At 37.8% G+C, this 25,315-nt stretch overlaps 1 protein-coding gene across 1 annotated transcript in view; it reads left to right on the top strand.

Annotated features, from left to right (window-relative positions):
- Positions 1-25,315, top strand: part of lgr4 (leucine-rich repeat containing G protein-coupled receptor 4) — a 54,432-nt gene that overhangs the window by 25,250 nt on the left and 3,867 nt on the right. The window contains exons 4-18 of the mRNA XM_039666912.2: positions 8,860-8,931; positions 9,850-9,921; positions 15,743-15,958; positions 17,168-17,239; positions 18,451-18,519; positions 19,047-19,118; positions 19,232-19,303; positions 19,726-19,794; positions 20,728-20,799; positions 21,472-21,537; positions 21,645-21,716; positions 23,620-23,691; positions 23,940-24,065; positions 24,320-24,417; positions 24,568-24,624. Coding sequence (XP_039522846.2) covers positions 8,860-8,931; positions 9,850-9,921; positions 15,743-15,958; positions 17,168-17,239; positions 18,451-18,519; positions 19,047-19,118; positions 19,232-19,303; positions 19,726-19,794; positions 20,728-20,799; positions 21,472-21,537; positions 21,645-21,716; positions 23,620-23,691; positions 23,940-24,065; positions 24,320-24,417; positions 24,568-24,624 — 1,277 coding nt within the window. The remainder of the gene's footprint in view (positions 1-8,859; positions 8,932-9,849; positions 9,922-15,742; positions 15,959-17,167; positions 17,240-18,450; positions 18,520-19,046; positions 19,119-19,231; positions 19,304-19,725; positions 19,795-20,727; positions 20,800-21,471; positions 21,538-21,644; positions 21,717-23,619; positions 23,692-23,939; positions 24,066-24,319; positions 24,418-24,567; positions 24,625-25,315) is intronic.

Below are 25,315 nucleotides of genomic sequence, written 5' to 3'. Positions count from 1 at the left end.
TAGGAAGAAGGAGGGCAAAACAATGGTTTCCGTGACAACTGGAGTTTTCAGAAGCGTGTGCTATCTGGGAATGGGTTGGGGGGTGCAGGAGGTCTCTGGGACCTGTACAGCACTGTATTGTGCCAGATGCTCTTTGTCAGGTTGCTCATGGTTCAGTGAACAGTGTGGTTAATCAGCGGGTCAGGAGTTCACTTTCTGGGCTTACATTTATCTTTAAACACATCCTAGACTGTTGTAACCACTCAAAAGCTACATTGCAAGATCATCAACTAGCCTATAATATCCATACATTAATATATATATTTTTTATTGTTAAATACTTGGGCTCAGCATATGACACTGAAGACTAAAAATTCAGCTTTTCCAAATTGTAATAATATAACTTTTGAGGTAAACCCTGCAAAAAAAAAAAATGTACCCACAAATATGGCAATATCTGAAATCCGTGTGCTGACACTTTTTGGTACCCTCGAAGAAAACAGCTTATAAATCATGTTTTTGGAAATTATAAAAATGCGGAAAGTTTTCTGTGATAATGAAGTTATTTTATTTACAACACTGTTGACATAAAAATGAGCGTAAGATTTATGCTGAAAGCGTGAGTGTCACATCTGATGCATGAGATTTAGCCTTCCTTGCCCTTTTCAGTTGAGTCAGTTCAGCGTTGATTCTGTCGGGCATTCTTAAACACAGCAGCATTCTTAAAACTATTGGAAATATGATTGCTCTAAAGGCTATATGTTGTAATTCAAACACGCTTATTCTTAAGGCTATTATTTAGGTTATTTAGCCCAGTCGTTATTTGGAACATGGCTGTGTTTTAGTCTTATATCTGGTGTCATTGTCACATTCTGTGCTAAGCATATCATCCAGGTATCAGCAAAATGCTTTCGTTGTTTCAGCAACATTGCTATCAGTACTATACTGGTCGCTAATGCAAATGTTATCAAATATATGCTCATTACTGAGGCTTTATAGTATTAATGAGCATTGTACTGAGCAACATGCTGTGGTAATCAAAGCGTTGTTTTAGCCTTATCTGGTTAATAAAGAATTCGTTTTTTTTTTTCAATCCGATTATTGCAACATGCAGTGTTAAAGTTAGCACATGCTTGTGGCAAAAAGTTTATCTAGATTATTGGTAATATATTCTGCAAATTCATACTTGTATAAGGTATGTTCACTGCAGAGGTCTGTCATTCAATACCACAGGCACAGACGGTAAAAGAAATGGACACAGCAACCCCATTGATTTCAACAGAGAAAATTGAAGCCCATTAAAAGCTGATAGCCAGCGTATTGCGTAAGCAACCTGTACGTCTTGAAATCTGTGCCGAGTTAAATCTGAATAATTCCCTTTCTAATCTCACAGAGATAGAGAGAGTGAGTATTACTGTAGCTGTCCATGAGCTAGCAAGATCAACTTTATTACTCTCTTTGGGCTTCTCCTTTGACTTTAAGGAGAAGCCTGCACACTTCTCCTCCTGTCTATAATTTCTCTACTGTGCGACGGAGAGTTGATTCGTTATGACGCAATCATTAGCCTATTTTTACAAAAACTGATTCTACAGGGCCATAACGTAAGATACAAGGTAATGGAGCCCTTTATACATTGTCGTGTTTCTTTAAAAAAAAATGGACAAATGGAGTCTTTGGAAGCCTCAGATGTAAAGTTATTCACTGTCAAAGTGACGCCAAAATGAATTGGAGTCAATGGAATGCCAGCAGCAGGTGATAGTCCGCTACAATGGCGGCTTCCTGGAGCCTTTAGTTTCCGGGAGATGGATTACCCTCTTGTTCAATACCAACAACATTGTAGCTTGATGATCCTGTGAACGAGCGTGGAATCATGGGAGTCTTCATCTTCAACTCCACAACCAATGGAATTCAGTACGACAGGAGCAGAAATAATTTTCATGAATAAGGAAGCACACTGTACTTCATTGCTTAGCTGCCCACTGCATATGACTCAGAGCTACAGTATGCTTCCCCGACTGAACTACACTAGTTTTAATACTAGTCCTATGGTTATATAACATGCTTGTTGTATCAGATTTTGCTACTACTAGTCAGAGTTAGTGTCACTGGGTGAAGTCATATAGTCAGGTGCAATATTCATGTGATTTTGGTTGTGTTTTATGCCTGTTTCCGAACTAGCTTCTCAGGTTGTCTTTCTTTGAGGAATTTAACTAGAGCTTAGACAATACCAGATTTTTGCAGCACTGGATCCTGGTTGCTAGTGGCAGATATGGAAGTAAAACAATGCCAAATGTTTTTGAAACAAAAAGCCTGTTGAATGGATTGTATTTTTAGGGTTTGCATTTTTATGAGCTGAAATTTAGCATGGTTTAATATTTAAGCTGTGAATATTTAAATTCAAAACATTTCAAACTCATGTTCATTAGTAAAATTGCCCACCCCCTGCTGGTGAGGTTGACTAACAGCAGATGGAGATTGTGCTCGGTAATCTACCGCGTTCCCTGCAATTCCTGGATGTCAACGTTGAATTTACTGTCGAATTTGTGAATTTGAAGTGAATTGAATTTGGGAAGCGAAATAAAATGGACCGAAAACCGCTTGCTGAATATTATAGGTTGGATTTTTAATCAGTTTGAATATTTTGGAAGTAAAATATGAAAGGTGAATATGGATTATTGAAATTTTACTAATGAAAATGTGTTTGAAATGTTTCGAATTTAAATATTCAAATATTCAACCGTGCTAAATTTCAGCCCATTGAAATGCAAACCCTAAAAATGCAATGCATTAAAATACAAGCATGCAGGGTTAATGCTATGCATAGTTTTTTCAAGTTGTACAATTTAACAGGCTTTTTGTTTCAAGGACATTTGGCATTATTTTACTTCCATAGGCAGACCTCTTATTCTACATTATGTAACTAAGGCACTTTGGCCAAGAAAATTGGAGAATGTTTTGTTACGCTAACATTTAGTCTAACTAAAAGTAGTAGCCATAGGGCTCAGTTAGTTCTAGTAAATTCCAAGAGATTTGTTGTTCAGGTTTTGTTGGCAGTCTCAGGGTGCAAAGCCTTATAAGCTTTGGAAGTCCAGGGGTAAGGCCTTTTTCAAAAGAGTATGGCACAGTGACTATCTAAAAGGGGAGAAAGTTAGTGCAAAGTCTGCAATCAGTTATGAATAAAAAATAGGGGGTTTTAGACAATAAAAATGAACCATTAAAGCTCTTGACCTGCAAAAAAAAAAAAAAAAAAAAACACCATTCAGACTCTGTGGTTTTTAAATGATGTCATTTAGAGCAAACTGTATCCAGCCTCACTGGACATGTCCTAAACAATGCCGTAGGAAAATTTGACAATGCCATATTGGATATATTGCATTGTACTGCCTTATTAATTCAATTGCAATTTGTTTTATATAGGCACTTCTGTCTTGGAAATGTTGGCTGAACACATCACAAGGTCACATGATATTTCCCATGCTTACTGAAGTGGTTACTAAAGCAGCAACACTCCAGAGTAGCTCTGGCAACACACTGACCACAGAATGAGACATAGATTAGTTCCAGACAAATAAAGATCAGGGGTGACATCTCCCTGCTCAATGCATCGGACTGCTGAGTAGTGACATTGAGTGTGTGCATAAGGAATCCACCCATGGAAGCCTGGCCAGATCTAGTGGTTTTGAGAGAGAGCCAAACCAGAACGATATAGAGAGAAATACATGGAGGGAAAGAACGCTTCTTTTTCCCGCAAGCTAACCCAACCACATTGGTGTGCCACAACAAATGTGTTGATGTAAACAAGAACGTAGTTGGACTGCAGTTGATTGTTTAATTTGGGGTTTGTGTCGTGGTTGGTGAAAGAGAGATTTTCTGTCAATTTCTGGGTGATGGTTCATCATTTTAACATTTTGGTATCCCAGCAGTCTTTTCCATCTCTCTCTGGGCCAGATGTACTGATGCTTTTGTGCCCACCTCAGGCGTATTTGTTTCACAAAGTGTACATAAGAACATGGCGAGGTATGGCGGGAAGCACCAAAATGATAGCGCAGACTGCCTGTCGCAAGAACTGAAAATGGCAAAATGCGCTTTTCGTGTCATGCATATCCATTCATGGGATGGTCATGGGCAAAGTGGGCGTGTCACATAAAGAGATGGGAGGGGAAGCGTAAACTGCGCCTAATTATGTATTCCGCGTTATGTACAGAAAAAGTCGGTGAAAGCGTGCCTCTATTTTGCGGTGAAAATTCTCTGCCTTTTAAAAGCAGGTTTAATTTAGGAAGCGTTTTTCCTGGCAAATGCCTCCTGGTGAAATAGCAGCAGTAATCCAAGCAAGACGAAGACATAGGCTAAGGAGATGAGCTGAAAAGATTTTTGCCACAAGAATCACACTTTTTCAGTTGAGTGAAAACGAAATCATTAAGCGTTACAGATTAAGCAGCTACGCAATATTACAGTTACTGGAAGAAATCTAAGATGACATTGAATCTCCGACTCTGCGTTCACATCACATTCACATTAAACTCCTCGCTACATTACAATTATTGGCATCAGGATAATTTCAGTCTTACAGTCATAGCATCAGCAGTGAGAGGAGGCTCATTTAAATGCGTGCAATTTACGGTATAGTGGGTGGGGACAGGCGCGGATCACCTGATGTACTGCAGGTTTGGTACATAACACTGCATTCACTGCGTTTCACATCAAGTGCTTTCTGCATCTTTGCCATGGTGCTATTAACGCTGCGTTCGAAAATGTATGTACATTTGGCCCTCTCCTTCCATCTCCCTGTGTGTGGCAATGTTTCAACACTTAGAAGCTGAACCCCTATGATCCTGCAGACAGATAAGCCACCTCAGTCATGTCCTCACCGTCGTAATTGCAGCTGTATTATCCATTGTCTCTTGTTGTTTTTTCTCTGTCTTTCCTCTATGTCTCTCTGTCTACAGGTTTGCTGGTGAATAATGGAGGCACTGTAATAATTACCCACACAGTTAAACATATATTTGGTATTATATGGTGAATGTAAGGGTGTGGTAGTGAAAGGGCTGACAGAAAAAGAGGAACATGTTTACCTTTAAAGGTGCATCATCACCTTTTTTTTTACAAAGACCTCCATTCATCTCAGCAGCATTTGACCTCATGGAATTACATGATTTAAAAATTTGCCCTCAAGTTTCGAATACAGGTTTATTTAAATTTGTATGTATACGTTTGTGACACCATACTTTATATTATATTACCTTTGCATTAAATTAACATTGCTATGAGGGTATTTGTAAAACAGTGGCTATGGAAGTGACGGTAAAGTTGATATCTTTCTCTCTTCTTACTGGCGTTATCAATTTCTCTCTATTTTTTCAATGTTTTTGAAAGTTTTGAAAAAACTATTATGGGATTTTTCTTTTGCTATTTGAGCAAATGGGAAAACAAAACATAGACTTAATGTATTCTCTCAATACTCTCAAGTTTACCCAACTATGACGTGAAACACGGAAATGTGAAAAGGATCAATTCAAAAATGGTCACTCCAAAAATGTTCACTGGCAAAGCATCTACTTTAATATTATGATAGTTATAATTTACTTCACATTTTGCTTGCAAAATTATGTAGTTTCCAACCATAACAAAGGCATAAGTTGATGACGCAGTTATGAGCTGAATGATGGGACTTGCTGTCAAGCTGATGGATCTGATAATGTTTTTGGATGAGTGCAAAAGTGTTTTTTAACATTACAGTCAGCTATGAAGCAGGTCGAGATTGCTAAAAAGACAGATATCACACGCGAGTCCCGCAGACATAAAGGAATAAGGACATTTAATTCTACCGAACTACCCGCAAGTGCTGGATTACTCACACAGGTCAGTTTATTAGATGAATTAAATTTGTGAGGTAACACAGCGCTGCTTCACTTGGTCTAACGCAGGGTCTGACGCGTCTGTCGTTGCTATGCAACCATGCACTGCTTCTCCACAACGTAGCTTTGCTACATGATTTATTTACGGAGAAGCGAAAAACACCGTAGTGTTTGGGTGCACCCCCATCCTTCATGTTGACTGAGCTTTCAATGTTGTTACGGAAAGGGTGAAGCTGATTGGTTGTTTCTTGTCGCATGACCTGCGGTGCGCTTGCGGCGCGCTTGCGGCATTCTGAAAATTAGCTATTGTTTCATCTCCCTGCACCAAATGTGTACGTCGCTTCAATTTGCTTGCCGCGCGCCTACATTTGAAATAACAAACTTGGTGAGCTACCTCCAATCAGGCCACGAGCTACTCGTAGCTCGAGAGCCACGTGTTGGAGACCCCTGGTCTGATGTTACACTATCACACTAAATGGCATTTAAATGTGTTTGTTAGTTCGTTACTAGTTCTTTAGTTCGTTACTATAGTTTGTTTACTATACGAAACTAGCAGTAAGCTATATCAACATTAACATACTCTAACATTTCATCATATTGAGCTAATGTTATAACATTGATTTGTTTTATTTACATTTGCTCACCTATCTAATAAAGCTGTCAAGTCGTGACTCGTAAAGCTCTGTAAAGTCCAAGTTAGTCGAGGACTTGGAGCTCTCAGCATCTCAAAAACGCAACGTTGATATTGAGCGTCATTTTAGTTCTCCTTGTTTGTCCCAAAGTCTGCTTGCCATGGTCTATGTTTGAAAGAAACAAGAACTGTGTGCCGCTAAACTTTACGCACTACGCAATTGTCCATGTCTGCCGCCATGGTTACGCCATGGCTATGGCAGTATGAACGGAAACCGAGGATAGCACGGATATTGCGCCTTACATAGGCGGAAATGACAGGCGAAATTTTTTGCCGGCATGGCCACTTATTTAAAATTGGAATTTCTCTAAGATAAAAAAAAATCTTTGGAGACTTTTGGCATATTGTGAGTACACAACTGCAGGAAATATATCACACTGTGCAAGTGATTTTTGGATATTTTATTATAAAATTCTTACATAATGTATCTTTAAATTTGTCAGTGCTGAAAGATGCTTTTGTGGAGATCTTCGAATACACTTTCCTGCAGAGTTTCGAATGAAAAAGGAAAATTCTGTCAATTTACTCAGCCTTAAGTTGTTACTTCTCTGTTGTTGTTAATCCAAACTTCTCTGAATTTCTGTTTTCTGCTGAACACAAAAGATGGTATTTTGAAGAATGTCAGTTACCAAACAGTTGATGGCCCCCTTTAACTTACATAGTCTGTTTTTCCTCCATACTATAAAAGTCAATGGGTAAACTATATTTTAGATAAGGGCTGCAAGATATAGGAAGTGCGATAACAATAGGGAACGTAGTTGGTCCAAGATCTGTACGGACCAGGCCCCATGGTTCGTAATGCATGTGATTTGCCATTAATTGCAGTCTTTAACCATGATAAAGTGAATTGTATCCGTGCATTTGGTCTCAGTGAAAGTATCCTGATAAACATGCAGCTGTCTGTATTATTAATGTTAATCAAACAGCGATAGACAAAGAAAATCATCTGATGAAATTGTTTTCATGTTACATATACATTGCAGAAAACTAAATTTCGCAATGCCAATATCGTACAGCCCTGTTTTAAATGCAAGTTACTTCAGACATGCATCTAAGGGCCACCAAGGGCCAGTTAACTCGTCCTGATGCTGTAAACGATTGGGGCAAATCGAAAGCTTTCTATTCTTTCTGAAACGCTGTGGCCTATTTCTGCTCCTGAGAGAGAGAAAAAGAGAGAAAGAGAGACATGATAAGAGAGTTAAAAGTGTGTGAGAGAGTTTTCTGACTCTAGTTTCAGTGAGTGATAAATCTGGTGTTAATCTCTCAGGCCTGATTTGGTGAAGTTATGTGTTCCCTTTGCCCACCTTACCACTCACATTGACAAACCCATATAAACCGTGTGTTGTACAGCGTAACCTGTGTACATGCCTTCACACACCATGTAATTCAGACTCAAGATGTCCATTTGAGTATCTCGGAATAGAATGTGTCTGAGTGCGTGTTGTCCAGCCCAAAACATAACTGTACAATCAGAACATCACATCACATTCATTCCAGACATCACATTCTGACACGTCTTAGGTATTTGTGCTGCCCAATCAGACAGAAAGTCTGTAGAGGCTTTTGCCAACAGAGAACAAGTTAGCACTTCAGGAGAGAGCAGTGCTTATCACACACACTACTTTCAGCACCGCAGATATCGGCTGCTGTATATAATGTACTCCCGCACTAAGCCCTGTAGCCCATTTATGGTTGCCAAGTGACATAGCAGTTGACCCTTTGCTAAGCAACCCACTCAGTTACTGTTGCTAATCTAGACAAACTTTACAGAATATCCCATCGGCATAAACTGGAGATTTCTGTAAACACGATTTTTTTGTAAAATGTGCTCAGAAAGTGGGAAGAAATAATTTTGCTACAATTCGTATTAGTAGTAAAGTAAAATTATGCAATATAACATGACAATGATGTAAAGTATGTGTGTGAACTAAGTCTCTTACGCTGCATTTATTTGAATGCAATACAGTAGTTTTGCAAAACAGTAATATTGTTAAATATTATTACAAGTAAAAAATGTTTCTATTTGCCATTACTCACTGTTCCCTTTCAGTCACTCACATTCGACGTGACCACGTTAGGGGATCACTTCAGGGAGCCCTATCAACTGTGTCTATTAAAAAAATGCAGAATATATAGTCGCAAGTGCTATCAGCATTTTACAATGGCTCATCCAGCCTACTTTAGAGTAGCTCTTCCTTTTTTAATCACTCTTTCTGTGTTTCTTCCCACTCACAACCTTGCATTCGCTCCCTTTTACACCCCTGCTCCGGCTTTCCATCAGAATGTCTTTTTTTAACAGTCTTGCTGAAATAAAATATGTTTCTCTCTCCATAGACGTTTGGCTGGTAATGACCTTGCTTTCATCCACCCAGAGGCTCTGTCTGGCCTCCATCAGCTTAAAGTCCTGTAAGTATTACACACTCTCTCTCACACACACACACACGCACACACACACACACACCTCTATTTGATACAGGCTTACTCATTCACCCAGAGAGACGATCTTGAATAGCGCAGTGAGGGAGCAGTAGATCCTGCTGTGTGTTTTGTTGAGTTGTTAAGTGGTGTTGTGTAACTAACAGGAATTTCACTGCTACTGGATCAGCAAGTCTGTCAGTGTCTGATGGAGTACCTTCGTTCATTGTGACCCCCCTCTCTTTTTTTTCTAACTCATATTTTGTCCTTCAGGTGTTTGTGAGCCAATTCAAATGCAGCTTATCAGCTGCTTGGTCCCCTCAGCCATGCTTTACATAAAGCTAATTTTTCCTCTTCCTGTCCTCATCCAGGGCTGTTTCAAAGCCCCACAGTGCTGTTACAGGCTCATCTAGACACTGTTGTGGGAAGTTCGGAAAGAGTTAGGAAAACCTATTGTGAAGGACCTAAAGCCAAGGACTTTGGAACTGTAGATGTTGGAGATGATTTGAGAGCAGTTTTATTTACTGTAGTCATGCATTTATGAATGCCTCTTGGCTGGGCTACGTGTATGTGACTACAGTGTATACTGTATGTGTGTAGTTGTGTGTGCTCTGGCTTGCCAAATGGGAAAAGCTGTCCTCGCGGCCTATGCCATTTGAGTGACGCCAGAGAGCAGATAGTGTAGAGGAAGCAAGATATGCACTGTGATTAGTTCAGAACAAGACACACACACACACTAATACATACTACATCAGCACTAGAGCTCAGATTGTGGTTATCTGGGCTCATGATTTGTGAAGAAATGTTGTAGAGAAGTGTAAATGTATAGTGTTGTGATGTGATATCAGACATGTGTCAAAAAGGGTGAACACAGTAAATAATAATGGTGTTTTAAAAACTATTTTTCAGGATGCTTCAGAACAATCAGTTGAAGACTGTCCCCAGTGCAGCTCTCAAGAATCTCCATGCCCTGCAGTCTTTGTAAGCATCTCTCTCTCTCTCTCTTTCTCTCTCTCTCTCTCTCTCTCTCTCTCTCTCTGAGATTCAAGATACAAAGAGCTTTATTGGCATGGTGAAAGAAGTCTTTACATTGCCAAAGCATTCATAACACTATACAATACATACAAATAAATAAATAATTATATATATATATATATATATTAGTGCTGTCAAACGATTAAAATATTTAATCGTGATTAATCGCATTAATGTCATAGTTAACTCGCAATTAATCGCACATTTTATCTATTCTAAATGTCTTTTGATTTCTTTTTGTTACATTATTTTTTCTCATTTTAATGCTCTTATCAACATGGGAAAGTGGATTGGCTTGTTTAGTGCAAATGTTTTTTTAAATTATTATTATTGAAAATAACATTGGAATAGTGTTCAATTTCACACTATACAAATAAGCTCTCACACAATGTAACACTGTCTATCAATAAAAGGGTGAAAGAAATACTGACGAGGTCCTGATTTTGGCGAGGGGATGGAGAATTCGCATCATCTGTGTGTGTGTGTGTGTGTGTGTTTGCTTGGCCATCATCAAGTGGTGTTTCGGACGTGCTGCGATGATGATAGCTCAGTTCACAACGACAAAACACACAGATCATTTGGTCTTGTTAATGGGACAATTTGGCAACTTTTTAAAAGTAAACTTTCCATTCGGTATCTTAGGGCATCCATTTCGGCGTCTCGCGCTCGTCATCCACTCAAAACATTACCTCGTAGGCTAAGCCGAAACGCTGCGATCTGAAACCCATTCATTTCAATGGCTTGCGCTGCACGAGCACGTTTTGTTGCTTCTTCGACCAAAGCACAAGCGGATCTAGCTAGACCGTAAACAAAACAACAGGCACGCCGCAAACACACGTTTCGGAAACTACAAAGTTTGCTAGGACAAAAAGACCGCTAATCGCGCGATAAAAAACATTAACGCAGTTAAAATGGGTTTGTTTTTAAAATGAGTTTTTTTAATTGTTAAACTATATTTCTGTTTTACTGTGTTTTTGATCAAATAAAGGCAGCCTTGGTGAGCATAAGAGACTTTTTTCAAAAACATTAATATATCTTATTATGACCCCAAACGTTTGAACAGTACTTTACTTGTGATGCTGAAAGGCTTCTTACAACGGTAGTATAAAATAGTGATGCACAATACAGATTTTGTGAGCCGATTCCAAAATCGAATTACTCAGAACATCATCTGTAAATACAGATAGTTTGGTGTTTTTTTTTCTTCTGATTCCTTGTTGTTTTAAAACCCAACAATTAACAAACTTTGAAGGAAAATTTCTGGATAATTTGTAAATATTCTTAATACAATTTGTTATCAATATATTTATCCGTGTGTTCAAACAGGTTCCAATTCTAAGGAGAAAACACTAAAACAAAAAGCAACCCATTTAATGTTAAGTTTGGTGTTATTGCATTATTGTTGAATAGCAGGTTAGATAATTACGATGATCACTTTTATTTGCAGATACAGCCGATTTACACTTGTTTAAAAATAGTTAGTCCATTTCATTTTGTCAATTGCCAGTATAATGCTTCGATAAAAATGATTTAATACATTTAATTCTAATGGAAGTAATAAGAAGGGGTTCATCAAGAAATGTTTGCATGGCAAGGTCTCAGATGCATTGGAGTTCATGTAACTGTGCGTTGTGTTTGTTCCTAAAGTTGTCTCAATAAGATTTAGTCCAGCTGCTGTTTCTGCTGTGGGACAATGTGTTTAAAAAATCAGGTTTTATACCATTATCACCTCTCCAGATTTCTCAGTCTCTTTCTATCTTACCCCCTTGTGTCGTGTGTTTTTCCTCTGTTTTTCCCTGTAGTGCTGAAGTAATATGTTTTGGCACAGTCCACCTGCTTTTGGATAAGGCCTCAGAGAATGACCTGTCAATCAATGTGCCTTCTGGCCCTCAGCATGGTTGATGAGGGAAAGAGTAGGATATATGTCAGAGCAGATGCCAAAAACGAGTGAGAGGGAAGGGGGCAGACCTTTGGGAACATGTTCTCCCTGCAGGCTTTCTGCACAGGTTCTTCAACTGTGCTAATCAGGCTACCCAAAAAAAAAAAAAAAAAACACTTCTAAATTACAGTGACATTGCTGTGAGAAGCAAGGCAGAGACAAAGCCTTTAGAAAACACCAGATGAAAAAAAAATGTAACTTCAAATTTATTTATTTATTTATTTTTTGCCTTTTGCCTTTTTTAGCCTTGTTTGATAGCCTCAAACAATTGTTTGATAGCCTCTTGGTGAATTATTTTTGTTGGGTTGCTATTGGGGGGGGGGGGGTCTGCTTACTAAGGCTCCAAAATTTTTATTATATTTAAAAATGTCATTTATTCCTGTGACGCAAAGCTGAATTTTCAGCTTCATTATTCCAGTCTCCAATGTCACATGATTCTTCAGAAATCACTCTAGTTTTCTAATTTGGTTCTCAAGAAACATTTCTTATTATTATCAGTTTTGAAAAGTGTTTTGCTGCCTTGATATATTAGGGCTGTGCAAAAATTAATTCAAATATTAATTTAATTAATCGCATCCAAAATAAAAGTCTGTGTTTACATAATATATTTGTGTGTGCTGTATGTAATTATTTTGTATATATAAATACCTATGCATATGTATATATTTAAGAATTATTTGCACTTAAATTCTGTATATATATATATAAATACATAATCTATATTATATAAATATTTTTAACACATTTTCTTAAATATATACATGCATGTGTGTGTATTTATATACACAAAATAATTATATACAGCATACACAATTATATTATGTAAACATATATATATATATATATATATATATATATATATTTTTTTTTTTTTTTTTTTCAGAAGAATCCTTTGATAAAAAGAAAGTTCAACTCAACCTTATATCTCAGTTATATAACACAACTTTTTTTCTCTCAATATCATACTATAAACAGCCGGTGATTACATTAAATCTGGATCATTTCAAGTGTACACTGATTTTTCCTCCATGTCAATCATTCTGTTATCGAATGGTAAAGTAATGTTAATGTTAAAGTTTCCATTTCCTTCTTTCTTTAAAATTGAATTTTAAATAATTTCAGGTGGCTATTTTTTTGCATCCCTAGTTAGAACAGTTGATGCTCTGGATATACTCTAGAAATACAACTCCGACTGTTTCCAAAACCACAATTATAATCTTAAGTCCATCTATAATTTAAAGTGGCCGTCTATACCACATTTAGCAGCGATCCGGTAAAGATTGCTGCCTTCTAACCTCAAGTCGATTCTGTGGTTTGCCAGTTAACAGACCAGAGAGCAATTCATTATCAGAAACAATTATCCTTCAGTCTCCTTGAGCAGTAAAGCTGTGATCTGTGGTGTGTTTTAGAAATAACTTATAAAGTAATAAATCTTAACAAACGCTGAGATGCTAATGTGTTATATTACAAGGGCTCTTGTGGCCAAATGTTTCCTTGTAGATATACATCTTAAATGAATATTCTCTCTGTCTCTTTGTCATCTATCTATGCCACCCAACCCTTTTGACTCTCTGTGAATCTCATACTATGTGTTTATCTGTGTGTGTGTGCACCGGTTTGGCAGTGCCTGATGTGGACATGCCCAGATCTGCATGTTCAAAATAAGAAGCATGTACAGACTTTAGCTGCAGCTGACAGATCCATATCTCCATAGATAAGAGCCAACTCTCAACTCCTGAATATTGATTTGGTTCAATTCACAAATTAACCATCCGTTTTTAGAATGAATCTTAAGGGACTTTAATGCCAAATTGTGTCTTTCATGAATTGATTTCAGTTAACTTCTCACTCACCGGTGAGCTTCATGTCTGTGTAGAGCGGAGAATTGAACATTCTTAAACGTGCCAAAGTCAAAATTGAGCCAGAGTTCATATCCAAAGCACACGTCAGTTTAGATGATCTCTCACTGTAGTTCACAAATGCTCGCAGTGCTGAAAATTTGTCCTAATGCATTGAACTCAGATAAAAAGGGGAAAAGTACATGCATGGAAACTTGCTATTGCTTCATTAGTAGAACATGTGCCATCTTTAGTCCTCCTTTCCCAGAATGGCCTTAGAGAACACAAAAAGTTTATTAAACAAACAAAACTAAGCTTAAAGTACACTGTACACACTACTCCAGGAAGAAATATTGTGAACAATTATGAGCTGTGTTTATATTTTCATTTGGTAGATCCAAAAATATATTTCCATTACACAGAGGCATTTATTAGCTCCACAACAATTGTTTAACTGTGTGTTTCTGTTCCCAAATAATAAGCTGACTATGCAGAATTTTAAGGCATCATGCATGTTCCTGATGGGACCTGTAAGTTTTGCATGGAATGCAATGGAGTCAAGTCAGTGAAAAATAAGTCTATCCAAGATGGCGGACACAGCACTTTAAATTTAATAATGAATAATCAATTTAATACTGAAAAGTGGCAATAGGATTAGCTCAGTCTAATTTAAAATAGACATTTTTTACTCAATAAAAAAAGGATTTCAATGTAATTTTTTTTATTTTCAAATGGATAGTTTACCAAAAAATGAAAATAATTTACTCACTGTCATGTCACTTTAAACCCATAAGACTTTGGTTAATCTTTGTAACCACAAACCTGAGAGGTTTCGGTCCATTGATCTGCAGAAATCTGACTTTTTGACACAAGGGCTATATTTCCCCTTTTAATTTCACAATTTTCTCATCTTCTATTGTTTTATTTAGTGTTATTAAACTTAACAGCCTGATAAATGTATGTGCTTTATTTTTTGCATGATAATAAAGTTGTAATATATTCCAAATAAGTAATTTATTCCAAAATCATTGGGCACATAAGCAAGCAATCCGACTTGCGACGTCATTATATTTGACGGACATGGATACGGTCCTGCCTTTGAAAAGCACTAGGGGTGGTTTAGTAATCATCGTGGTGAGGACAGTTTAGTCATTTATGAGGTTCTATTTGAGTTAGAAAATCTAGGTAGGCAGTTCAGCAAGGTCTGGTAACTGAGTGAGTGAGTGAGTGAGTGTGGGTTTCCACATTTTTGTGCTTTGTCCTGTTTCAGTGGCAAGGTTATAAGGCTTTTTTCTTGTTCTAACTAAGATCTCTCCACCTACACATTCCCTAGTCTTTTGTGTTTTAATTGTATAATCACAGGGCAGGGAGAGTATAGCTTAGTCAGTGTCAGCCATTTATAAACAGGAAGTCACCACCCCACTGTTATTACCCATCAACTCATTCCTCCTAGTGATTGGCTCCGATTCCAATTCTCAGTGCCCTAACTTAGAAAATAGAAATAGAAAATTCTCCACATGACTTGTGCGCTATATTCATAGTCTTCTGAAGTCATATGCAACACACACTAGTTGATAAGTGTATATACATACCGAGTCAGATCTTTTAAGCATCTACACAGTATTTGACACAGCACTGTTTATTTCAGTCACAAGCCCTCCGGGCTGAAAGGTGCGGTTCCTTTTTCTCATAAAGCCATTGAAGCGGCCCCTGAGTGAGGCCAGGGCTCCCACCTGGGCTGTGTGAAAAGGAAGGCCAGTGTAGTGAGATCATGGAAACGTCTTGTGTTTCTTTAACAGCGCAGTGTGCAGAGACTGAGTGTTAACTGATGCTTTAGCACCTATGTGACGGCACACTGTTATTCCCAATATGCGCGCCCTCCTGGTGCTGTATTTGTAGAAGTGGCTGTTTCGATAAGTAAAAGCGGTTTCAGCTCATTGATGCTGCATCCACATCAGGGTTCCTGACATCTCTTCCTATTTCTGTGCAGGCGGTTGGATGCTAACCACATCACTTCAGTGCCTGAGGATAGTTTTGAGGGCCTGCAGCAGCTCAGGCACCTCTGGTTGGATGACAACAGCCTGACTGAGGTTCCCATTGGCCCCCTACAGCACCAGAGTAACCTGCAGGCCCTGACGTTGGCGCTTAACCGGATCACACACATCCCAGACAACGCCTTCGCCAACCTCTCCAGCCTGGTTGTATTGTGAGTTCTGTGCAATTTCGCCCACATACACTAGAGGAATTCATCCTGCTTTTAACACTGATAAATTTACCTTCTCCTGTTGCTTTTTACCACACATCAGTTAAATCCATCAATGCGCTACACTAACTGTAGTCCTAGACGGCTCGTAAAACACTCGTACAAATACACTTGCACATGGTTAAGTACACATGCAGGTAAACAGCAGCATGGATGGGCGAATTTAGAGAGGGAAAGCAAAATGGACCCTTGTGCCTTGCAAAGTCAAACAGAGGCTATAGACACTCTCTCTCTCTCTCTCTCTCTCTCTCTCTCTCTCTCTCTCTCTCTCTTTCTCTGCATCACTTCTGGAAGCTTCTCTGTGGGTCTGATTTTCCAATTACATTCCAGCTGCTGGAAAATATTTATCTTAGGAGTGGAGGCCAATTAATCCGTTAAGTAGACTGAACAAACACACAGACCTGTGTGGTGAAGTGCTCTGAAGAACTACTGAGGGGTTATCCGTTCAGAAAAAAATGTTTGTGTTAATGTTCTGCTGAGAAGTGCATCTTTTTAATGACTGGAAAATCCAAGCAAAATAGACATTCTTAGTCATTCCCATCTAATTTGTTATAAATGGATCCATTAATACCTCTCAGGTTATATTTACTATAATCGATTGTCCCTCTTTAGTGCATATAGTCATTTTATCACACATAACTCATTTTGAACTAACCAAACAAAATGTGGAACCAAATTGTAAAATCATAAATGCATAAGATTCTTTTTTTTTTAATGAAGGATCAAAAAAGAAAATTTACATCTTAAAATTAGTGATGAGTGTTATATTGGGTGCCTTCTTGATAATCAATTATATTAGTGTTTGGTTTAAAAAAGGTAATTTTGCTTATTTTTATATTAAGGTCACCTGCCATCTTATATTGCTCACAAAGTTAATCTTTAAAAACATTAACGCTGTTAAATGTAGTAATTAGCAACATTCAAAGTGAACAAAAAGTGAATGTTTGCCTAAATTCACTTTTAACAATTACAATAATTTTATTTTTAATTCATTTACACAAAATATAACACTTTTATTGCTGACATTTATCATCATACCATCAAAATAACTATCAGCCTATTGGCATCATCTAAAAACCCATTTTAAAATGATTGCATGTAAATTAATATACAAGTGTTGCTTCTAAAATCTTGTTTGTCCGTGTCGTTCAGGCATCTACACAATAATCGGATTCAGGAGATTGGAAAAAACTGCTTTAATGGGCTGGACAACCTGGAGACATTGTGAGTCCCCCTTCACTTACACATGTAATCACACTTCCTGTCATTAAAGAGATTGTAATCTGCTAGAGTGGGTCTGTCATCAATAGCATCATACTACATATTTTGTAGATTGTATGTGGGTACAAGTGTATTTACTCAGTGTGGTGTTTAGTATATGTATCTGCTGCCCTCTTCTGCAAGACTCATGGTTGCAGAGAATGTTGGGAGCTCTCTGAAAGGATGCCTCAGCTGACATTTATTTGAATACCAGTATGCAGTGTAGTAGATAACACACTAGACATGAAGTACTTTACTGGTATGTGAGCAGAGACAAAGGTTGAGTAATCCATTTAACCGAGATCCCTAACCTTAAGTCTAAAACGTTACATAATGTTTTAATTTTGAATGAAAAGCATGTAATATGACAAGTGTCCAAATAACATTTGGATTTGCAGAGGTTTATGCCTCTTTGACACTCAAAATGTGCACTCAGTAATAAGTTTTAGAGAGTAAAATGCAATAGCTCATTTTAAAAAGATGCAGATGCAGTAAGTGTGCCGTCTTCTTCGCTTGAATTGAGTTGATCAGGATTTACAGTATACTGATAAAGGACAAAGGAGTCTTTTAGGACCTTCGGCTTTACCTTATTGCCTCCGTTCTCTCTCTCTCTCCACTTACCACAGTTCGTTTAGCAAGCATCCACTGCGTCAGGGAGGAAGAGGCGAGGGGAAGGGGAAGGCAGATAGCCATCGCTGACTCTGCTTTATTTACTTATTCTGGCCATAATTAGGACAGGATGAGGACACGCCAATGTCCTGTGCCCCTGGGGAGGAGAGTGGGACACCAGACGGGCATTAGGGGGTAGAGGGGTAGTATCATGCCAGGTTGTATCGTGTGGCAGCTGAGATAAACAATAACACACTGAAGAAATCAGCAAACCGGCTGTCCTGACTGGCCTCTCTCAACAGATATTTTGTTTTCTCCTTTTTTCAGTTTGTTCCTTTTCTGTTGTTTGGCAAAAAAAAAAAAAAAAAAAACCTCTTCAGTTAGGGCTGTCTTTAAATGTAGTGCTGAAACAGAGATGGCCCAAAGAGCAAACAGTATAAAGACAGTATAAAGAGCAAAGAGTTTCCTCTATTTTAGTGATGGTAGTGATTTCGCTCAAGTGTTTCGTTTATACAAGGGAGGTTCTTCTAATATGAAAAACTTTCATCTTCCCTGTCTCCTTTTAGGGATCTAAACTTCAACAATCTGAAGACCTTCCCAGAGGCCATTCAGACACTGCCCAAACTGAAAGAACTGTGCGTATCTTCAAAACACACATTCAAGCAATTATTTACAGTCATTCTAATAGTTCCTCTCAGACACTTGTTTTGAAGTAGATTTGATATAGATGGTTGGGGTACCAGATTAGAATTTTGTTAGAAAAGGGGGTTTTCTGAACATCTTTTTCAGAGAGGAAAAATCTAATTGTTGTGAAGTTTCAGGTTCATCTTTCATCATTTATATATATATATATATATATATATATATATATATAACAAAAAACTATTGGGAGGCCTTTTTAAAATCAAGGAATATTAGAATAGTTTAATAATGTATTCAAAATCAAGGGTCCCAAACAGGTGTAGGTTTGTTAACCTCTTCACCATTGTGTTTAGAAATCCAGAGATATATTTTTTTTACTTGTGTCAAGCTGCCATCTAGTGTTAAGAATTAGAAATGCTTCATAATATTGAGTAGTGATCAGTGATGTAGCAGTTATGAATCCTGAGGGAGAATGTAATGATTTTTAGCATAATGATTTTAATTTTTACCTATTTGCCAGTGGATTTCATAGCAACAGCATCGCATCCATCCCTGAGGGTGCCTTCAGTAGGAATCCCCTGCTACGCACAATGTAAGCAAACACTGATCCCACTGTCATGAAACACACACACACACACACTCACACTGTCTCATTGAAATATTGTTGTGATACATTTTGGCTATAAACATCCATTATGTCTTCAGCCATCTTTTTGACAACCCTCTCTCCTTCGTGGGAACTACTGCTTTCCAGAACCTGTCAGACCTGCACTCTCTGTAAGCAGAATCATTATTCAATCATTGTTCTGGAACTGAATTAATGACACTCACAATTAATTAATTAATTAATTAAAGGGATAATTCAGTATTTAGCATTAAGCTTTGTATTAGTAGAAAACCAGTAGTATTTTCAAATTACCGTGCTTTCCACCCTCACATCCCCCCCAGATGAGAGATTTATGCATTTCATTTAAAATGTGGTTGTTCCAAACCAGTATTGTACCTTCTATCTTCCATGACACACAACAGTTGATGTTTAGGAGTTGCTGTTTTCCGTAATGCACTTTTCTATATAATGGCCTATATGTTACTTTAATAATGCTTGTTTTCTTCAATTTTGGAGCCTGAATAGAATAAAGCTTTTCTTACTAACTGATGATCACAGAGTTTTAATTTCTTGAATTTGTTATATATTTCAGAATGCTGCGCGGTGCCAGTATGATCCAGGATTTCCCCAGCCTGACTGGAACAATAAATCTAGAAAGCCTGTGAGTTTATTTTACACTGGAAAAACATACGCAAAGGACAGTGTCAGTTAAAATATTAAAGCTGCAAGCAGCAATGAAAGGGCCCTCGCACCTGTGCCAACGCCACCCAGTGGCTTTAGGCAGACAGAGCACAGTGGGCAATGTGCATTTAAGGTAAATATAGCAGGAGTATATTACAAAATTAACATGTTTCTAGCATGTTTAGAACTCAATGGCATATTTAAAATACGTTGCTATAATAATAATATGTTGCTAGTACTGCATCACAGTGTAAAACATGACACTTCCTGTCGACAGTAGCTAGCTCTATTACTATAACTGAAAATTGTGATGTAGATGTGTTTAGGACAGAACACTTTTCAAAAGTGTGAAGTTTAGGGCAGATTGGACATTCCGTTCCTGAGTTACAGCAAATTCTGTTTCATGGCGAAACATTGAAATTTGTCAGACACGCGCTTTGATGAAAACTCAAGGTCTTCGCAATTTAACATCGCAAAGGCCTTAAGATTACACTTACCAAATTTGAAGATGATCAGATTAAAACCGTAGGAGGAGTTCGTTAAAGTACAAGGCCTGAAAATGGCAAAACTGTCAAAAATCTGAGAGGAAGTTCAAAATGGCTGACTTCTTGTTGTGTTCAGGACTACGCTGCAAAAAAATTCAATAGTTGCCTCCGCACCGTCGGTGCTTGGCCCCTAATAAACGGAGCAATTCCAAGAGGGTCCTCACAACATCGGTACTTGGCCCTAAACATTGCAACTGCAAAACATTTATGTAAGGTTTCCTAATATGGAAATATTATACAGCACAGCCTGAAATGACAATAAATTACAAAAAAAAATAAAAAATAAAATGACAAGCCTTTACAGTTTAAACTACAGTATAAATGAATCAAAAACACATTTGACATTTAATGTATCTTGTGTTCTTCAGGACTTTAACAGGAACTAAAATCAAAAGCATCCCAGCAGACCTGTGTGAGGATCTGACTGTGCTCCGAACACTGTAAGTCACACACGACGCATGAGCACGGTTCATAATTCAGTGCTGACACAACAGCATAACACATCAGAGACACTCATAAGGATATTAGCACTAAATGACACTTTGTAACCATAAACTAATATGCTAATGCACACATAAGCATGTTTTTAAGCGGTGACATACCACTCATAACAGTTTGTAACGTGTGTCAGTCAGATGTCCATGAGCGCCTAGTGATGTGCCAGTTACAGCCTTGAGTGCTCAGTAATTAATCATCAGTCACAGGCCCCTTTACACGCAAAGGTTAACCGTCACTCAAAACACTCACACACGGTCATGGAAAAGCCTTCAAGCTCGTGCTGTCATTTAAGATACAAACATATGCTCAGCATGTCAGTCATAACGTACACTCCCCTCAAATACACACAGACACACTCCATCGCACACAAGCGAAGTGTGTATCAGTCAAGCGTCATCCATCTCACAGGCACGTACGCAGTGGCCTGTCAGAGGCACAGCTGCAGGGGGATGTTTTAAAGTGATGTCTAATGACCTCCCGGAGGAGAGTGAGCCAGAGGCAGGCATGACTGCTGTAACACATCACACATCCTTTAGTTCCTGTCTAAACTTCATCAAAACATTTCTATCCCTCACCAGCTCAGTCTCTCAACATTTGTGTGTATGTTCTGACAGAGATCTTTCCTATAATGACATTGGAGACCTGCCGTCCTTTCAAGGCTGTGTTAGACTGCAGGACATGTAAGTTCTGTAATCGTGCTACGTTTTTTTCCCCCTACTGTTTAGACAATGTTCAATACTGACATTTGAATGGTTTATGAATAGGCTTTTTTTTATGTGTCCTGCAGAAGTCTACAGCACAATCAAATCCAGCAGATAGACAGAGGAACTTTCCAGGCGATGACTAGCCTTAGAGCACTGTAAGTAACCACAATTACTGTGCCATAATTGTGCGTAAATGCAAATATTACTGTATAATCAGCAGGTCATTCTCACAAAACAGGGTGATCATCACTCTAGTATTAGATGATCCTACATTATTACACATATTACACCGCTACCTACCTCATAAATAAATAAATATATGGACATGAAATATTGATTTGAATTCTTTGGAAGATGTCATTATGTGAGAAGAAAGAGACTGTGGAGTGATGCAACAGAGAGACCTGAAGCTTGCAGTTTGTGCATTTAAGCACTCATTACATACAAATATTTGGCCCAAAAATAATGAAATTAACCTGTCAGAATAAAGTATTCAATAGAGTATTATTATTAATAATAACTGTAAATGGTCTAATACACTATATTAATTGAAGAATTGTTTGTGTTGATGAGGATAATTATTATTAGGGATGCAAAGAATCTATTTTTCAAGGCTTTCTGGGCATGCTTCAGATGTTTGTGCATAGTAAACTTTGTGTCCTGTAATAAGGTAAGGAATCGTTATACTGTATATAAATCATGTAACAGTTCAAGTTTTTACTTACATACTGTATATGATTTCGTTTTGATCCAAATGACGGGTGCTGAATGTCGTGTAGTGGACAATCAGTAATAAAGAGCATGCAACAGAAGTGCTCATTCTCTCTTTACTGCCAGTTAACGTTTGTAATACGTGCCTTGTTTTTAGGGGTTCAAGCACGTAGCACAATTGTAATTGTTAAATTTTCATAGGATAACCATTCTCTCCTAAAAGTGATCAGACAGGCTAAAACGTAAGTCGTAGAGACTCGAAACTAAGGTTATTTTTGTAAACGAAAAATTGAAACTAAGACTAAAATTATTGGTCAAAAAAACATTTTCGTAAACTGAAATAAAATTAAACATGCATAATAAATGAAAAACTAAACGAAACTAACAACAGTTACTGAATAACTAACTGAAATAAAATAAGAATAAGCAAAAATAAATAATCATTTTCGTAATTAATAAAAAAAAAGTCTAAGTCGTGTTATATACATTAGGCTAGTACATCCCAGTACAATGCAATGTCGATGGAAATGTATCAAATAACTCACGATGTATCAAAGCAAGCCTAGTTGTATCCATTTTTTTTGGATTCTGCCGCCTGTAACCGGTAGGCGTGGTTTGGTAGTGGCCTCGTAAGGGCAGCAAAGCAAGTGCATTCTGGGAGCCACATGAGTGAAAAATACATTTTCTGCCTTTTCTCAGTCTACAATGCTTCAATTTCAAAAATAATTTCACATTTCTACTATATAAATGACCAATATTAAATATACATTCATCTTCATTCATCATTCAAGTATCCCTTTAAAGGCTTTAAAATGCTTGAACCCTAATATTGCTGCTCGCAGCTGTATTACTTTATTTGCTATTGACCTATCTGACCAAAATACAAACGTTCCAGCTCAATGTCTGTGAAAAACGAATGCGATCGACAAGCTGTGGTTTATATTTTATAGCTGTTTTACAAAAGCAATAAGTTATGAGAGGCCATACATTAAAATTTCAACATTCATTTTTATTAAAAGTGGGTCATATACAGTATGTAGTCGAAATGTAAAAGTAATTTTGAATTTAGGGAATTAACCATGACCATTCAAAAATATGACTGGGTTTCTAAAGATATAAAGCTTAATGCAAATGGGTGAAGTGTCCCTTTAAGGCACACCTAGCAACACGTGAGTGTAAAATGACCAGCTTATGAGCTTTATTTCAATCAAGTAAATAGCAGTTCACTAATCACATCTCCTCACAGTGAAATCGCACAAGGCCAGATTCCTGAAATCTGAATCTTTACCCAGAGCCATCTGTATATGTTTAGCTTGTTTATCCGTTTGTTTTCTCACTGCTCTACAGAGACCTGAGCAGAAACCGGATCAAGTTCATCCACAGAGATGCTTTCCTTTCTCTCAGCGCTCTCACCAACCTGTGAGTGTTTAGTGTATATGCTCTCATAACTATTCACATTCATTGTATTTCATTAGAAAAACTGCTGGGAAATTGAAAATATTATTGTCTTGATTTAATTGATCATACATTGCTCTTTAACTATATATTAAAAGTGCTGTGTTGCAGTTTGTGCCTCTGATTAAACAACAAAGCCATTTGAACAGCCCACAGTCGCTTGTGTGTGTGTGTACATGAATATAATTGGCTTTTTTCCATCATGCCATTAGGGATCTCAGTCTGAACTCCCTAGCCAGTGTTCCTACCGCAGGACTGAGTGCACTGAACCAGCTTAAACTGACTGGAAATGTGGAACTGAGGAACGGTCTAATGTCTAAAAGTCTGCCTAAACTCAGGTAGAGCTCTTCACAGCCTCACTCATGAGCCTGTGACTGATTATAGGTCATTAAGGTTGCTCCTGTGTCCCAGTTCAGTTTATATGAATAATGATGTGACGTCTTTACCTTCACCTGTTCTCTGTAATCACACTCAGAGTGTACTCAAGAAATCAGAGACCTTGAGCCTTTGATCAAAACCCAGATAATTAAGTAACTCTTCATGTCTTCCTAAACAGTTTCTCAACAGCCTCTCTCTTTCTATCTCCCCAAAGGTCAATTACGGTTCCCTATGCCTACCAGTGTTGTGCTTTTGTGACTTGTGACAGTGCAGTTAACCCAGCTGAGGATGACGAGCGGAGAAATGCATTTGGTATGACTTTTGGGCATATAGTATAATGCTGTTAAGCTAAGCAGCTTCTGGTGTATGTGGCCACATGTGATTGAATGGCATGGTCTGGCTGTGTTTATGTGTGGTATTATGTTTCTCATAGTTGACATGCTTTATAAATGTATTTGTTAGGTGGTGAGGAGGAGATGGAAAGGATTCCTCTAGTCATGCACTGCTCACCCTCACCGGGTAAATACAAAGAAGTCTCTTTTTCTCTCCTTTTGCTACAGCGAGAAAACTCTTTGTAATCTAATGTTACAAGACACACAGAATTAGTACCACCATAGAGCTGGTAAGTCCCGCCCATCCATAAAACTCCAAGTGGACCTCTAGGTTGAAAAAGCGTCAATGCAAGTGAATGAGAGAAAATAATTATTTTCTGATCCCGTTTGAATTGTGCCGTGAATGTAACAAATGTTGTCTGTGAATTTTTTATATAATTTGATATAATTATATAATTTATAGAATTATAATTTGACAGTATATTGTATGATTCTTTGGCTAGCAGTTGTGGAATAGACATAACGAGAAAGACTACACGTCGCATATGTGACGTCGCCGCATAACACATTTTCCCTCCACAAATCACGGTTTTCACCACGCTCAACTAGTTTGTCCTCTCCCTGAAACAAGGCGGTGAAGTGCACGAAAGAGACACAGGCATGTTTAGCGGGATCCATGTGCTGGTGGGTGTGATGTATATCAAACACGTCGAAAGAGTTGTAGTCCACAAAGTGCTCTCACACAAAGTCTAACCGTATGAAAATTCTACCTGCTAAATTGTAGCATTCTTCACACGAAACATTATCTAAAAAATTCACAGACAACATATGTTCGCATTCATTGCAAAATTCAAACGGGTTTAGTAAATAATTATTTT

This window comes from Pimephales promelas, chromosome 1 (genome assembly GCF_988280905.1).
Source record: "Pimephales promelas chromosome 1, fPimPro1.hap1.1, whole genome shotgun sequence".
NCBI classification, from domain to species: Eukaryota; Metazoa; Chordata; class Actinopteri; order Cypriniformes; family Leuciscidae; genus Pimephales; species Pimephales promelas.
This window is presented reverse-complemented; position numbering and strand designations above follow the sequence as displayed.